Consider the following 15,292-nt stretch of genomic DNA (forward strand, 5'->3'; position numbering starts at 1 on the left):
TTTAAGAAGATGTTGTCATTTCAGGGTAACTGATTACAAAAGCAAGTTCCAACACCTGTAGTGAAAGGGAAGGTTTATTTCATTTGGTAATGCTGTGTATTCTGATGATAAAAAAATAAGTATACACTGTAGCTTCCTGCTGAAAATATTGTCTTTTTCTTACCTGCAAATACCCAGACTTTTGCGCCCTTTCTTGCTTCTCTCCTTCGGTTTTGTCCTGGGAAATTGCTTGTTTAAGACGAACTTTGGGTGCTTCCAGACAGGGACTTAATACTGTAAATGATCATATATATGTATCTCAAATGGGTCATAGGTTAGCTTTAAAAAAAAACAAAAAAAAAACTTGCTGTATTTTCCCTGGAAGGGAGGTGTGGATATGGACTGATATTTTGATTCCAGCAATGTCTTGTTGATTTTACAAAACATATTATGGCCCTTCCTTATTGCTTGTCCAGCAGTAGTTAAATACATACTGCACCTGCAGTTTGATGCCATAGTTAATAGCCAGAGACATCTATCTTCTAAGAATTTCTCTTGGGCTGCAGTCCTGTACACACTTACCTTGGCAGAGACTGGGATTAAGCCTCAATGAATTCAGTGGGACTTGATTCTGAGTAGACACACACAGAATTGCATTGCCAGCCCTTTTAAAATGCCTGATCTAGGCACTGGTTTGCACAAAGCTGTGTGTTCATGCAAGCCAAGAATGTACGTATAACCAAAACCGGTTTGCAAAAGGAGACAGAGTGCTTTCTGTGAATGATCGAGGTGAAGGTATTCAGACAGCCTAAATGAGGATGAATACACCAGTCTTTGGGGAATGAGAAAGGGAGTTGGGTTGCTTTTCAGCTGCTTGTGTATCTGCCAAAATTATATCACGGTGACAGAGCTTTAGCACAGCATGACTGGTAGCAGAGAATAGCCAACAAGAAAGTGGAAGCTGTTTCAGGTTGGGGCATGCCTTTTACCCTCTGGTGGGTTGCTTTTTAAAAAATGTGAACCTCTGCTTTTGTGTGTGCATGTGAACTTCTATTTTAAATAAATCAATTCAGTTAAGCAATGACTCCAGTCTCCAGTCTCCAGACTAGCTTTAACCATGCAGTAGAGAATGAATGCTATGGTTGAGCTACAGTATGAATAGCATTTTTTCAGTTTTAAGATTTATAGAATTATAGAGTTGGAAGAGACCACAAGGGCCATCCAGTCCAACCCCCTGCCAAGCAGGAAACACCATCAAAGCATTCCTGACAGATGGCTGCCAAGCCTCTGCTTAAAGACCTCCAAAGAAGGAGACTCCACCACACTCCTTGGTAGCAAATTCCACTGCCGAACAGCTCTTACTGTCAGGAAGTTCTTCCTAATGTTTAGGTGGAATCTTCTTTCTTGTAGTTTGAATCCATTGCCCCGTGTCCGCTTCTCTGGAGCAGCAGAAAACAACCTTTTCCCCTCCTCTACAAGACATCCTTTTATATATTTGAACATGGCTATCATATCACCCCTTAACCTTCTCTTCTCCTGGCTAAACATACCCAGCTCCCTAAGCCGTTCCTCATAAGGCATTGTTTCCAGGCCTTGGACCATTTTGGTTGCCCTCTTCTGGACACGTTCCAGCTTGTCAGTATCCTTCTTGAACTGTGGTGCCCAAAACTGGACACAGTATTCCAGGTGAGGTCTGACCAGAGCAGAATATAGTGGTACTATTACTTCCCTTGATCTAGATGCTATACTCCTATTGATGCAGCCCAGAATTGCATTGGCTTTTTTAGCTGCTGCATCACACTGTTTACTCATGTCAAGTTTGTGGTCTACCAAGACTCCTAGATCCTTTTCACATGTACTGCTCTCAAGCCAGGTGTCACCCATCCTGTATTTGTGCCTTTCATTTTTTTTGCCCAAGTGTAGTACTTTACATTTCTCCTTGTTAAAATTCATCTTGTTTGCTTTGGCCCAGTTGTCTAATCTGTTAAGGTCATTTTGAAGTGTGATCCTGTCCTCTGGGGGTATTAGCCACCCCTCCCAATTTGGTGTCATCTGCAAACTTGATCAGGATGCCCTCAAGCCCACCATCCAAGTCATTGATGAAGATGCTGAATAAGACTGGGCCCAAGACAGAACCCTGTGGCACACCACTAGTCACTTCTCTCCAGGATGAAGAGGAGCCATTGATGAGCACCCAATTGTTTGATAATCTACAGGCAGCTGGTTCCCATATGCACGTCTGTTATTTGATTGAATGATTACTTGCAAAAAACATCACCTTAATGCAGGCATGGGCAAACTCAGCCCTCCAGATGTTTTGGGACTACAACTCCCACCATCCCTAACTAACAGGCTTTTATAGATTTTTATGGTGAATGTGTCATATCACAATTGCACTTCAATGGGAGAAGTTAATGCCTTGAAGTTGTGCAAGTATCATTGCAAAACATTAAGTAGGGCAGTATCACTTGCAACATCAACACCTCTAGCCATCATTAGCAACTTGCTTGCCAGCCCAGCAGTACTAAATTTCTGTGATGTATGAAGCATTCAGAGAGGCGCAGCTTCACAATACTGTCCTCCAAGATGGAGAAAAAGCAATGGAAACTAAGAGGGTTTGCTCAAGATCACATGCATTAATAGTTAGGAGAGAGGTGCTACAATCATGCTTATGACTACATGAGAAGTATAGGCAGATTTTGCTGACGTTTAGGGATGGGAGACAGACTTGATTTTGTTTGCATTTTGATGAAAAACTACCCAATTCATGCTTCTCGAACCAATACACGAACCGAAACACAGCTACCCATCGAAATGCACACTTCTCCGAGTTTTACAATGCAGTTCTCCAACGAAACGATGTGCATATTTGTTAATGAAAAGTGCACGCAAACATTTATGTAATTAGTGAAAATAGCATACAAAAATGCATTGCATTAGGGAAATTGCTTGCAAAAAATATGTGGATTGGGAGAAATGTGCTCTAAAGTGATGCCGGTTTTTCACAAGGATTAAAACAATTAAATCCAAAGATTACTGTGGAAAAAGAAAAAAGCAGAGAGAATTTAAGATTGGAAAAGGGAGAAACAGACATAAAGAGAAATTGACAGATCCATCAGTCCCTAATAATCTCTTTTTTTTTCCTTTGCCTTGAAATCCCTGCAAAGCTTTCATGTGCTTGAGTTTTGCTTTTCCTGAAATTCAATGGCAATATTGTTGAAATATTTTAAAGCTTTTTTTTTTGGAAATTTCCTGTGGATGTCTTACTTTCTCAAATTGCCCATTACATGAAATTCGCAGGCAACTCTAGCCCCTTGACCAATGTTAGCTATAGATGCAGTCCATGCATAGAGCAAAGAATGCAGTGCTGTCAAGTATCCCGTTTTCCCCGGGAATCTCCCTTATTTCAAGCAGTTTCCCGCTGCTATCCCTTATTTTTTATATCCCTTTAATTTCCCGTTTTTTTCAAAGGAAGCAGCTCCTCTCCCTCCCCCTGCTGGCCAGGGACTGGGAAGACCTCGCCTCCTTGCAGCCTCAAAGCAAGCGGGAGCTATTTCCCACGCTTACAGGGGGGCATATTTGGCCCCCTGCATCAGCCCCTATCAGCTGCCGCCGAGCCCTTCAGCTAGACAATAGGGTTAGCTGGGGGGGGGGAGCCTGGCTGCCTTTGAAAATGGGCGGCTGGTGCTTTGAAACGTTACAATACGATGGAGCGGCCCGCGCTTTGTAACTTTTTATCCGGAGCTTGCTGAGCAGCCGAGGCATCATAGCCCATGGGCAGCATTTCCAAAATACAGTAAGCCTACTGCGCGCGTTCACATCAGTGCCGCCCACTTTTGCTTCTGGCTCCGCCCACCACTGCCATGTGACTGTCCCCGGGATAGGTGAGGCTGCTGATCCCTTATTTTCAAATCTGAAACCTGACAGCTATGCAAAGAATGGGACTTTTGCAGTAACCCCACCCCTGATGCCACGTAGCTGGCTAAGCCTCAGAACCTGGCCTCTGTGCTGTATGCATGTACAATTACTCATGCAGAGGGGCTTAACACTATCAGGAGGGCTGTGCAAATGGGGGGGGGGTTTCCTGACCACAGAAACGTGTGAAGGGGGCTTCTCTCCACAACTAATCTAGAGATTAAAAGACGGACGTCATTACAGATTGCTCAGATAAAAACAGATGCAAGTGAACAATCTAGATCAGGCATAGGCAAACTCCAGCCCTCCAGATGTTTGGGACTACAATTCCCATCATCCCTGACCACTTATCCTGTTAGCTAGGAATGATGGGAATTGTAGTCCCAAACTTTAGGAGTTTGCCTATGCCTGATCTAGATATACCAATAAGGAGAGACCTGAAAGCATCTTCCAGATGAAGTGATGGAACTGGCTTCGGGATGTGTGCATCTTTCAAGGTCAATCTGACTTGGCATCCTTTGAACGGTGATGGGCTATTCCCTCTTGCAATTTAAAGGCTCTAATGCAGAGATTGGATTAGGCACATAGGAAGCTACCTTCCACGACGTCGTGCTGTGAGTCCATCTCAACCTGTATTGTCATGGCTCTCCAGGACCTGGGGCTAAAAGGTCTTTTCCATAAGCTGAAACCTTATTCTTTTAACTGGAGATGCCAGGGATAGAACCTGCGACCTTCTGCATGCAAAGCAGGTGTTCTACTATGCTGTGAAGACTGGGTCTTGAGTGCACATACACAAACACAACCCAAGATGTTTTGCTGCTTGGAGTGGAGGATGAAAAGGCACTCACCCTATTCTACACACACACACACAAGCAGACTGACCGACCAATCGTCAGATCATACTTCAACACTGACGGCAGGGCAGGGCCCTTCAGCACCTGAGGGCAGCAGTCTAGCTTGGGGGGACAGAGGGCAGGCTGCATGTCATACACTTCCAGCAGCAGAGTATGGCCAGAGGGCTTAGGAAGAATGGCAGGGGGGCAGCTACCAGTCTACTACACATAAACATACAGAGAGGGGGGAGGGGGGGAGAGAGAGAGAGAGAGAGAGAGAGGGAGGGAGGGAGGGAGGGAGGGAGAGATCTGTTGGGACACAGAGAGATCACATGTACTCAGACAGTTCTGCCCTCCATCACCCTTAAGCCTGGTAAGGAGTAACTCCAAGAACTGGGCTTGGAACCCACATGCTGGAGTCCTGTACCCCTTTCTGAAAGGCAAGTTCCCCTCACATCTTAAATAATCCTGAAGGGGTAGGAGAATTTGGCTTCAGTGAAGCAGAGCATAAAGGTAAAGGTACCCCGGACCGTTAGGTCCAGTCACGGACGACTCTGGGGTTGCGGTGCTCATCTCACTTTACTGGCTGAGGCAGCCGGCATTTGTCCACAGACAGCTTCCAGGTCATGTGGCCAGCATGACTAAACCACTTCTGGAGAACCAGAGCAGCGCACGGAAATGCCATTTACCTTCCCGCCAAAGTGGTACCTATTTATCTACTTGCACTTGACGTGCTTTCAAACTGCTAGGTTGGCAGGAGCAGGGACCAAACAACGGGAGCTCACCCTGTCGCGGGGATTCGAACCGCTGACCTTCTGATCGGCAAGCCCTAGGCTCTGTGGTTTAGACCACAGCGCCACCCACATCCCTGAAGCAGAGCATAGGGTGGCCCATATTTAGACTCCAGGCTGAAGAGGAATGAGAAGGCAGGCGGAAGTTAAATGCTGCATACAGTAAGAGACGATACTAATACAGTGCAGGCAACATCTGCCAGCTACTCATTGGGGGTGGAGAGGGGTCTCCAGTGAGAGTGACTCCTTAAGTCTGCAGCATGATGTGTTGAGGGCCACAGTTTTCGGGGAGTCTGTGTGAAACCCGTGCCTGTCATTGGATTCCTAATTCTGTTTCCACTTCACAAAGACTCTGCTTCTTCAGCAGCTTCGAGAGATTTTGCAAAAGCTCCCATTATGTTGCGCAGCAATGACTTTGCTACATCAAAGCAACCTTTCATCTCCAGGCAGCACATCTGATAATTAAGCCACCCAACATTTTTGGGTGTGTGTGTGTGTGTGGAGATCATAGAATCTTAGAGTTGGAAGGGACCCAAGGGTCATCTAGTCGAACCCCCTCATTATCTTTGCTAAGAGGTCTATAAACTGAGATGCAGAAGTCACACAGCCAACCGCTGACAAAACCAGGAAGGGGTGTCAACTTCAAACCCCAACTTCTTGATATCCGTGTCATAATTACAAGTCTAGTTTCCTCCATGTATAAAAAGGGGAAGGTGGAATCAGCCCTTTAATACAGCATTGTAGGTGCTGTAAAAAAAAAAGGCCTTTGTGAAATCCCTGAAACTCTTTTTCATCTACCAGGTGATCAGCCATCAAACAGTGCGGATGAGCACATGGGGAGTTGGTTCCCTAAATGACCCAAGCTAATAAATGTCAGAGAAGTTGCTTTCTCTTCCATTTCAATGCTGGCCAAACCCAGCTGTCCCAAATGGATATAAAGGGAGCGTTTCCCCGCAGTTAACCACACTACCTCGGCCTCTTCTGCTCTGCCGTTTCGCTTCGCCCTTTACTCTTCCAGCTTCTGCTCTCCTACGAAACCATGTCTTGCCACTCCAACTCTGCATGTGGCCCCAGGAATTTCAGCTCCTGCTCAGCTGTCCTGCATCCTGCGGGTCACGATTCCCGGATGAGCACTTCCCACTCTGCTAAGGTCACCGAGATCAGCTACGGAGGAGAAGGTCACTTTAGTAGCAGGAGCCTGGGTGGCGCCGGTTCATGTGGCCCCAGGAGTTGCCTGCCTCCGCGGTGTGGATATAGCTGTCATGGTGCCGGCACTGGATACGGCTACTGCGGCACTGGATACGGCTATGGTTTCAGGCGCTCTGGTGTCTGCCCACCCTATTCACCTGGCATCACCCCCGTCACTTGCAACGAGACGCTGCTTCAACCTCTCAACCTGGGGATCGATGCCACAGCCCAAGCAGCAAAATGTCAAGAGAAGAATGAGCTCCAGTTCCTCAACAGCAAGTTTGCCTGCTTCATTGACAAGGTGAGTCATGGAAGGGCTATAGCTCAGTGGTAGAGCATCTGCTTTGCGTGCAGAAGGTCCATCCTAGCTTCAATCCCTGGCATCCCCACATAGGACAGCAATGTCCATTGCCTCAGAGAGAGACACTGCAGTACTGACCTAGCTGTACCAATGGTGTCACAGTCTGGGTTACAGGCAGTTGGAGTCCCAGCTTGGTATGTCGGGACCAGGGTAGAGGTCAGGAAGCAGGAACCAGCAGTCCAGGGTCAGCAGTCCAGGGGTCAGGAAGCCAAGAGTCCACAAATTAGGAAACCAGGAGTCAGGAAGCCAAGAGTCCAAGGGTAAGGAAACCAGGAGTCAGGAAGCCAAAAGTCAGGATACCAGGAGTCAGGAAGCTGAAGCACAGCTAGGTGGGTAGCGTGTTGCTGTGGCAAAGATTCAGAGGGAAATGCTGGTCTTATATACCCCTCCCGGGCCTTGCCACCAGGTGCTACGAGTCATCTGTCAAGCCTCACCTGTGCGACCATGCCTTGCCCTTCCAGGCCAAACTCAGGAAGGCCCCAGTCCTGCGAGGCCCTACCAGTCACAGGGCCTGGCTCCTGCACGCACTCCCGACAAATGGTCTGACTCTGCATAAGGCTGGTATGTTCCAAAGAGTTTGGCAGGGAATGTATGCAGAATGCTTACACCTGAGATTGGAAGATCAAGCATCACTCTTTGGATATATTTCAGAAGCAGCCAAACATCACATCATAGATGATCTGAATCTAAGCTGGCCTGCTACATGCGGCAGGGTAGAGGAGGCAGGTGGCATCTCATCAACTTCCTCTGTGTATTGTGAAGACAGTGCCACAAAATGCGTTGTTGGAAATTGATCAATATGTCTTTTCAAAAGGAGGAGAGAAAATAGAGCACTGTTGCACTCATGTAGGTTTCCCAGAGGTATCCGGTTGGTCACCGGGAAGCAAAATGTTGGAACAAATAGGCCTTTGTTCTGATCACCCAACATGGCACTTCGGTCATTCTTCTGCATACAGTAGGGCTGGAGAGCCTGATGTCCTCCAGATGCTGGACTACAGCTCCCATCATCCCTGACTATTGAGCAGGCTGGCTGGAGCTGATAGGAGCTGGAGTACAACAACATCTGGAGGGCTACAGGCTCCCCATTCCTGATACAGAGGATAATGGTAGCTAAATTAAGCCTGGTAGATTAGACAGGGCATTTGATCTGACCCAGGTTGCTCTTCAACAATTAGCACTGGGATAGCAGATTGAGTAGAGCCACGAGTCGGCTGGGCACAATCTTCTCCTCTATGGGAAGACCCGTTGTATTGCTACTAAAATGATAGTCATTGTCTCTCAGTTTGCATCTGTACCTATAACTCAGCACATGCACATATTATGCAAATGGGTGTCATTCTGCCAGTGGCGTAGGAAGGTGGGGGCGATGGGGGCGGGGCACCCCGGGTTCCACCCTGCGGGGCGACACTTGGGTAAAACCCTGAGCGAGTTGCAGAACGAGGCAGCCTCGTCCCACAGCCCGCTCGCAACCGTGCTTGGTGGCCTGCGAGCAAGCCACAGAGTGAGGCCATCCAGCCCCATGGCCCATCTGGGACCCAGCCACTGCTGGCCCACGCCGCCAGCAGGCCCCGAGCAAGCCACACCGCCAGGTGCCACCGGGTTTGCCGCCCCGGGCGGCCAAGCAGCTTCCTCCACCACTGCATTCTGCACTAGCAGGGCTTTTCTTCTGCTTTCAATGGCGAGGTGAATGTGTGCAATTTTACAGTTCTGCAAAACCCACTGAGCTTAACGGGACTCAGGCATGCACCTGGACCCCTGGAATGGCCCCTGGGCCTTCTCTTTGCCTTTCATATTGGAATCAGTTTCTTATTCAGCCCTAAAATTAAAACACTCCTGTCCTGGTGGGAGGAATTACTGTTTCCTTTGATTGACAGGTCCGATTCTTAGAGCAGCAGAATCTGATGCTGAAGACGAAATGGGAATTCTTGCAAGAGAGGAAGTGCTGCAAAAGTAACATGGAGCCCATGTTTAATGAGTACATTGCCAACCTGAAGAAAGAGCTGGAGTGCTTGGAATGTGAGAGGGCACAGCTGCAGGCGGAAATGAAAAACTGGAGCGAAACCCTGGAGTGCAACAGGAAAAAGTGAGTGAGATCCATCATCCTAGCCTGCTAGCGGAAGGACATGCTGAAATGCAGAGCCCAAAACAGACCTGCACAGTCCAAATGCAGTCATAAGCTATGTTTGGTGGCCCACCAGCAGATCAGTAAATGGTGGCAACCTCTGGTCATGCCTCTTCTGGCCTTGTGCGAAATCTTCCTTGCCAGCTGTGTGACACATCTGGAGTCCTGTTCATTGTGGATGACATGGAGGGGATGGAAGGCAGAACGGGCAAGAGAAGCCACAACTCTGCCTCATGTGCCAATGCTCTGGGGCAGAGACAGGGAACCTGTGGCTCTCCAGATGTTGTTGGAATCCAACTCCCACCTGTCCCAGTCAGGGATGATGGGATCTGTTGCCCATCAGCATCTGCAGGGCATTGCATTGACTAACCCTATAGGCCAGCTCTCTCTTTTGTGATTTGTCAAGCCTAGAGTTCACTCAGCATTAAGCAAAGTCAGTCTTCCAAGGTCATCCCAAAATGAACATGAGTAGAACAATTGTGGATGAGATATGCAAAAAGCATCTGATAAGCACCACCTGAAATAAAGTCCTGTAAATACTTCACTCTTTGTCTGGGTTTCCCCTTTACTTTTAAGCTCCTGTTTCAGATGCCCAAGTCCCCGGAATTTTTGTTACATTTCTTTTCGCATGCATCTACTTGTTTTTATGCTGCTATTTTATTGATTTTCGGTTTTATTTTTGTTTTAATGACATTGCTTGTTTTATTTTATACCGTAAATGGTTTAGAGGTTTTTAAAATATCAAGCAGTCTACAAATGGTTTTATAATAAATAAAATAAACATTCAGATGTGAGGCCAAACTGTTTCACTTACCTCATCAGGTTCGAAGAGGAGTGTCACCGCCGCACATGTGCTGAAAATGAGTATGTGACCATTAAAAAGGCAAGTGGCAACTCTTCCAAAATATGGCATTTGTTTCTAGACCTGAGTGGGTTTTAGCACTCTTCTTGTCCTAGCACCTTGGATGGTAATGGCTTCTTATGGTGTAGTGGTTAAGAGCGGTAGACTCGTAATCTGGGGAACCGGGTTCGCGTCTCCACTCCTCCACATGCAGCTGCTGGGTGACCTTGGGCTAGTCACACTTCTCTGAAGTCTCTCAGCCCCACTCACCTCACAGAGTGTTTGTTGTGGGGGAGGAAGGGAAAGGAGAATGTTAGCCGCTTTGAGACTCCTTCGGGTAGTGAAAAGAGGGATATCAAATCCAAACTCCTCCTCCTCCTCCTCCTCCTCCTCTTCTTCTTCTTCTTCTTCTTCTTCTTCTTCTTCTTCTTCTTCTTCTTCTTCTTCTCAATATTTCCCCATTTCATTCTCATGTTCCTGTAGGAGGTGGATTGTGTTTTCATGGACAAGTCAGAAAAGGAGACAAAAGTGGACGCCTTGATGAAAGACATCTCCTTTTTCAGAGCTACCTTTGAAGAGGTAAGGCACTCTCCCATCCCATACAGAGATGGAAAACTCGTGGTTTTTTTTTAATGATTTTTATTCATTTTGAAAGAAATAATGATACAAATACAACAATGTAAACAATACGACAATACAGCAATACAAATAACTAAGAAAAGAAACAACAACAGAAACAAAAAAGAAACAAAAAGAAATGCCACATAATTACTTCTTAACTTCATCTAGTTTCTATAACATCTTGAGGTGACTTCCCTCTAACACTTCCTTCTGAATTTCGTTATAAAGCATCTTTAGCAGTTTATTCCACATTGGCTATTATCCTTTTGCTAATTTAATCAATTCCATATCAACTATTCTTTTAATTATTTTACATTTGCCATTCTTACATTCATATTCAAATTTTTACACTTGCAACCTATACTAGCTTTTCTAAGGGAAATAAACTAGTGTATATTGTGGAAAACCCGTGGGGGTTTTGGACCACAGCTCCTATCCCTTGTGACAGCCCAAAAGGCAAACACAAAGAAAAGGTTTTTGAATTGGGGGAAGAGCTGAGAAAGAAAACCATGTTAGAACTAGATCAGACAGAGATATTCTTGACCTCTCGGGCAGAAAGCAGAAGCTTTGGTGTGAGCCTCGACACAGCTGAGAGAACATTTGGATTCTTTTTTGATGCCAAGACCATCAACTGCCACCGCTGCCCATGGTATTCAACCAGCTCACAATGCTGAAGGCAAATCAAACATTTCTTCAGCTGTGTGGAGGCCCCAACTATTCAGATGCAGCAGTGGATGATAACAGCATGGTGGGTGTGGATGACTTAGGCCAGGGTCTTCTGTAGAGGTTCATGGGACAACTTCATGTACATCATCTTGGGTGGAATAAAATGTGATTGATTAGAGGAGACTATGAGGTAAAGAGAAGCAGAAGTGGGAAGGGGCATTCTAGACTGGGTTGGGCTTATGACATGGCCGTTGTTGTTCAGTCGTTCAGTCGTGTCCGACTCTTCGTGACCCCATGGACCAGAGCACGCCAGGCACGCCTATCCTTCACTGCCTCCCGCAGTTTGGCCAAACTCATGTTAGTAGCTTCGAGAACACTGTCCAACCATCTCATCCTCTGTCGTCCCCTTCTCCTTGTGCCCTCCATCTTTCCCAACATCAGGATCTTTTCTAGGGAGTCTTCTCTTCTCATGAGGTGGCCAAAGTACTGGAGCCTCAACTTCAGGATCTGTCCTTCTAGTGAGCATTCAGGGCTGATTTCTTTGAGAATGGATAGGTTTGATCTTCTTGCAGTCCATGGGACTCTCAAGAGTCTCCTCCAGCACCATAATTCAAAATAAATTTGCACTAAAATGACATGGCCATTTTAGTGCAAATCCCCCACACCTTAAATCATGCTCACAGAATAATAGGAAAGTAGTATGGGTGGTTGACCTTTAGCACAACAGACTCCCACCAACTCTTATCAGGGCAGCTGAAGATTCAAAACCGGCCTGGTTCTGGCCAATTGTTATTGACCACCCATCATCCCTGACTGCTGGCCTTGCTGGCTAGGGCTGTCCAACAACATCTGGAAGGTGCTGGTTACCTCTGCCCCAAACAGGCCATCAAAGGCAGCCTCCCATATTGGCTAGAGAACATGGGGTGGGGTGTGGAATCAGGTATATTCAAAGGACTTCTTCTATCTCCTGTGAAAAGTGCAGGCCAAATCTCGAAGCAATTTCATGAAAGTAAAACTCTATAGTATGACAGGCCGTGTATTGTCCCTCTGGCAGGAAATCCGAGAGCTGCAGTCTTGCATTTCGGACACCTGTGTCACAGTGCAGATGGACAACAGCCGGGGCCTGAACATGGACTGTGTCATTGAGGAATTCTGGCGTCGGTATGAAGATATTGCCTCTCGGAGCCGGGCTGAGGCTGAAGCTTGGTGCCATTGCCAGGTGAACCCTGTGGTGGAAATATCTAGCATGCCTTAAGGCAGGAATGGGGAACCTCTCTCATTCCATAAAGTGGACATACAGCCTCCACACTTCTGCCTTCAGCAGTGGAGAGTTGTGACCTTTGCATTTTGCTGGATTTAAGACAGAACTGTGTTTCCCACATGCAAAGATGTGTACAGTGTCAATGCACTGGAGAAGGAGGGGGAGGGAGAGCAACTGGTGGCTGGGAGGAATCACTGGGCACTGAGACCTGGCAGAATGAGGCACTGCAGGGAGAGCAGATTCTCCTGTGGGTGGGAAGCACGAGATAAGACAAGGAAAATGAATGGTGGTATAAATAGAAGTGGCTTGTGGAAGGGAAGCAATCTAGAGAAGGGAGTTCCCTCAAGGATGGGTGGATGTCAAAGGATGCTATAGGGGTGCTGTTCAGTTTCCATTGTTTTGAAGTATCTCCCTTTGCTGGAGGTATTTGCCCTGATATTCATTCACAGCCTCCTCTCTAGATTGCTTTAGGGCGGGGCCTTTCCATCCACTTCTCCTTGGCGTCTATCTCTTCCCACTGAGGCCACATACATTGGCTAGAGCTGGGCTTCTGAAGGGGTAACAGGGGGGTGATTGTGTGACTTCCTCCACCACACACCCAGCTTCCAGTGGTCCCAACGTCTTCTCTTTCGCCTTAGTATCAAGAGTTGAAAACAACTGCGGCCAAACACTGTGACAACCTGCGTAGCGTCAAGGAAGAACTTAGTGAGCTGACCCGGATGGTCCACAGGCTGGAGGCAGAAGTTTCAAATGTCAAAGCCCAGGTAAGACGGGACAGTGTTGACTTTTGGAAGTCACAATTGTGAGGTTAGCTGCAGATTAGAAAAGTGCAATTGAAGTATCACAGCTGCTCAGGGGCGTAGCAAGGGGGGCGGGGGGCAGTTCGGCCCAGGCAGCGCCCTGCTGGGGGTGACACTTTAGGCGGTGGCCGTTGCTCCCCTGGGCTTTGTAAAAAATATTTTTAAAGGCTATTTTTGGCACTGCCGGGGTGGAGCCGCAGGGGTGGCCAGCGAGGAGGGGGGGTGACACCTGCGGCTCCATCACGGCAGCACTGAAAATAGCCCCCCCTTCCAGTGGCTTTTTTTTTTTGCCGTGGCATGGAGGCAAGGGGCGTGCCACCCCCTCCTCGCTAGCCTGCCCCTTGCCTCTATGCTGCGCTCTGCACTCTCAAGCGCCTGCTTTGCTTTCCTTCACCCCCCTTTCAGCAGATTTTCCCGCTGCTGGCTGGCTTGCAGAGCTGGGGCATCGAGAGGGGGGGGTCAATGAGGAGGGGTGACACCCTCCTCACTGGCCCGACCCTCTCCCTGCTCCGACTTGTGCTCCGCCGAGGGAGCACGAGCAGGCACAGCACGAGCAGGCACAGCACAAAGGGGTGCCGGCCAGCAGCTTTGGGAGTCTCTGCAGCCCGCAGAGACTCCTGAAGCCACCACCCAGCATCCCCGGGGTAGGGATGTCACACTGTGCGCGTGCGTCATGACGTCATGACGCATGCACACGCCGCGATGCCTCGCCCCTAGTGGTGCCTCTTGGCTTCCCGTCCCGGGCAGCCAAGGGGCTAGAAACGCCCCTGCAGCTGCTTACCAAGGAAACAAGTGGCTTCAAGTTCAGTTGAGCAGGAATCTTCTTTGATCACAACAGATCACTACTGGGTATGGAGTTCAGCATGCTGAACAAATGCTACTTTCATATTTTTTTTAAAAAAAAAAATATGTTCCAATTTTTTAGTCCTTAATACTGCTTGAAAACAATTCCAGGTAAATTTGTAGGAGATCTGATGTGAATAAATAGTAAGGGGGTAGGGGTGGGAATTCTTTTAAATGAAACTAAGAGTGTTAAGCTTTTAGTTAGGAAACACGGATCTGAATTAAGCCATTGTTCTTTGATGAGAGGCAGAGGAAGGGGTGGAAAATTTATTCAGTTTTTATGCATAACATACCAAAGAATAGGACATTAGACTAGATGGACCAGTGGACTGATCCAGCAAAGTATTCTCTCCCCCCACCCCCTTATGTTTAACCATTTTGAAAAGGAATGATCACAGTGTGGGAAAGAATATATGAAGCAATAATTAACCTATCACTTCATCAGCTCACAAAATCTCCAGGGGAACTCCTGAATTGTTGTGGAATATGCAGAGAAATTACTGGTGTCCCCCAGAACCACTCCTTCTAGTTCTTTAGAGTTTGCAGCAAATAAGGCATTACATTAACTAGGCAAACTACGGTCCAGAGACCAATATAGCTGAGTTCATGTGATGTTGTGATGCTGTTGCCTTTGCCACCACAGAAGGCAAAACTGGAAGAGGAGGTGGCTGCAGCTGAGGAGCGTGGGGAGATAGCTGTGAAAGATGCCAAATGCAAGTTGACTGAGCTGGAAGATGCCTTGCACAAGGCCAAGCAGGATATGGCCTGCCAGCTGCGAGAGTACCAGGAGCTGATGAATGTCAAGCTGGCCCTGGATATCGAGATTGCCACCTACAGGAAGCTGCTGGAAGGAGAGGAATGCAGGTGAGCACCATTGTTGTTTGGTCGTTTAGTCGTGTCCGACTCTTTGTGACCCCATGGACCAGAGCACGCCAGGCACTCCTGTCTTCCACTGCCTCCCGCAGTTTGGTCAAACTCATGTTAGTAGCTTCAAGAACAGTGTCCAGCCATCTTGTCCTCTGTCACCCCCTTCTCCTTGTGCCCTCCATCTTTCCCAACATCAGGGTCTTT

The 15,292-nt window shown here is 47.5% G+C and overlaps 1 protein-coding gene across 1 annotated transcript; it reads left to right on the forward strand.

The window, feature by feature from the left end:
- Positions 1–9: 9 nt before the first annotated feature.
- On the forward strand, positions 10–15,089 carry LOC117043017 (keratin, type II cuticular Hb5-like). Its single transcript, XM_033142641.1, has 8 exons — positions 10–25; positions 913–974; positions 8,942–9,150; positions 10,012–10,072; positions 10,514–10,609; positions 12,372–12,536; positions 13,217–13,342; positions 14,865–15,089. Exons 1-8 carry the CDS (start codon positions 10–12, stop codon positions 15,087–15,089), a joined length of 960 nt encoding a protein of 319 aa, XP_032998532.1.
- The last annotated feature ends 203 nt before the right edge of the window (positions 15,090–15,292 follow it).

The sequence above is a fragment of the Lacerta agilis genome, chromosome 2 (assembly GCF_009819535.1).
Source record: "Lacerta agilis isolate rLacAgi1 chromosome 2, rLacAgi1.pri, whole genome shotgun sequence".
In the NCBI taxonomy this organism is placed as follows: domain Eukaryota; kingdom Metazoa; phylum Chordata; class Lepidosauria; order Squamata; family Lacertidae; genus Lacerta; species Lacerta agilis.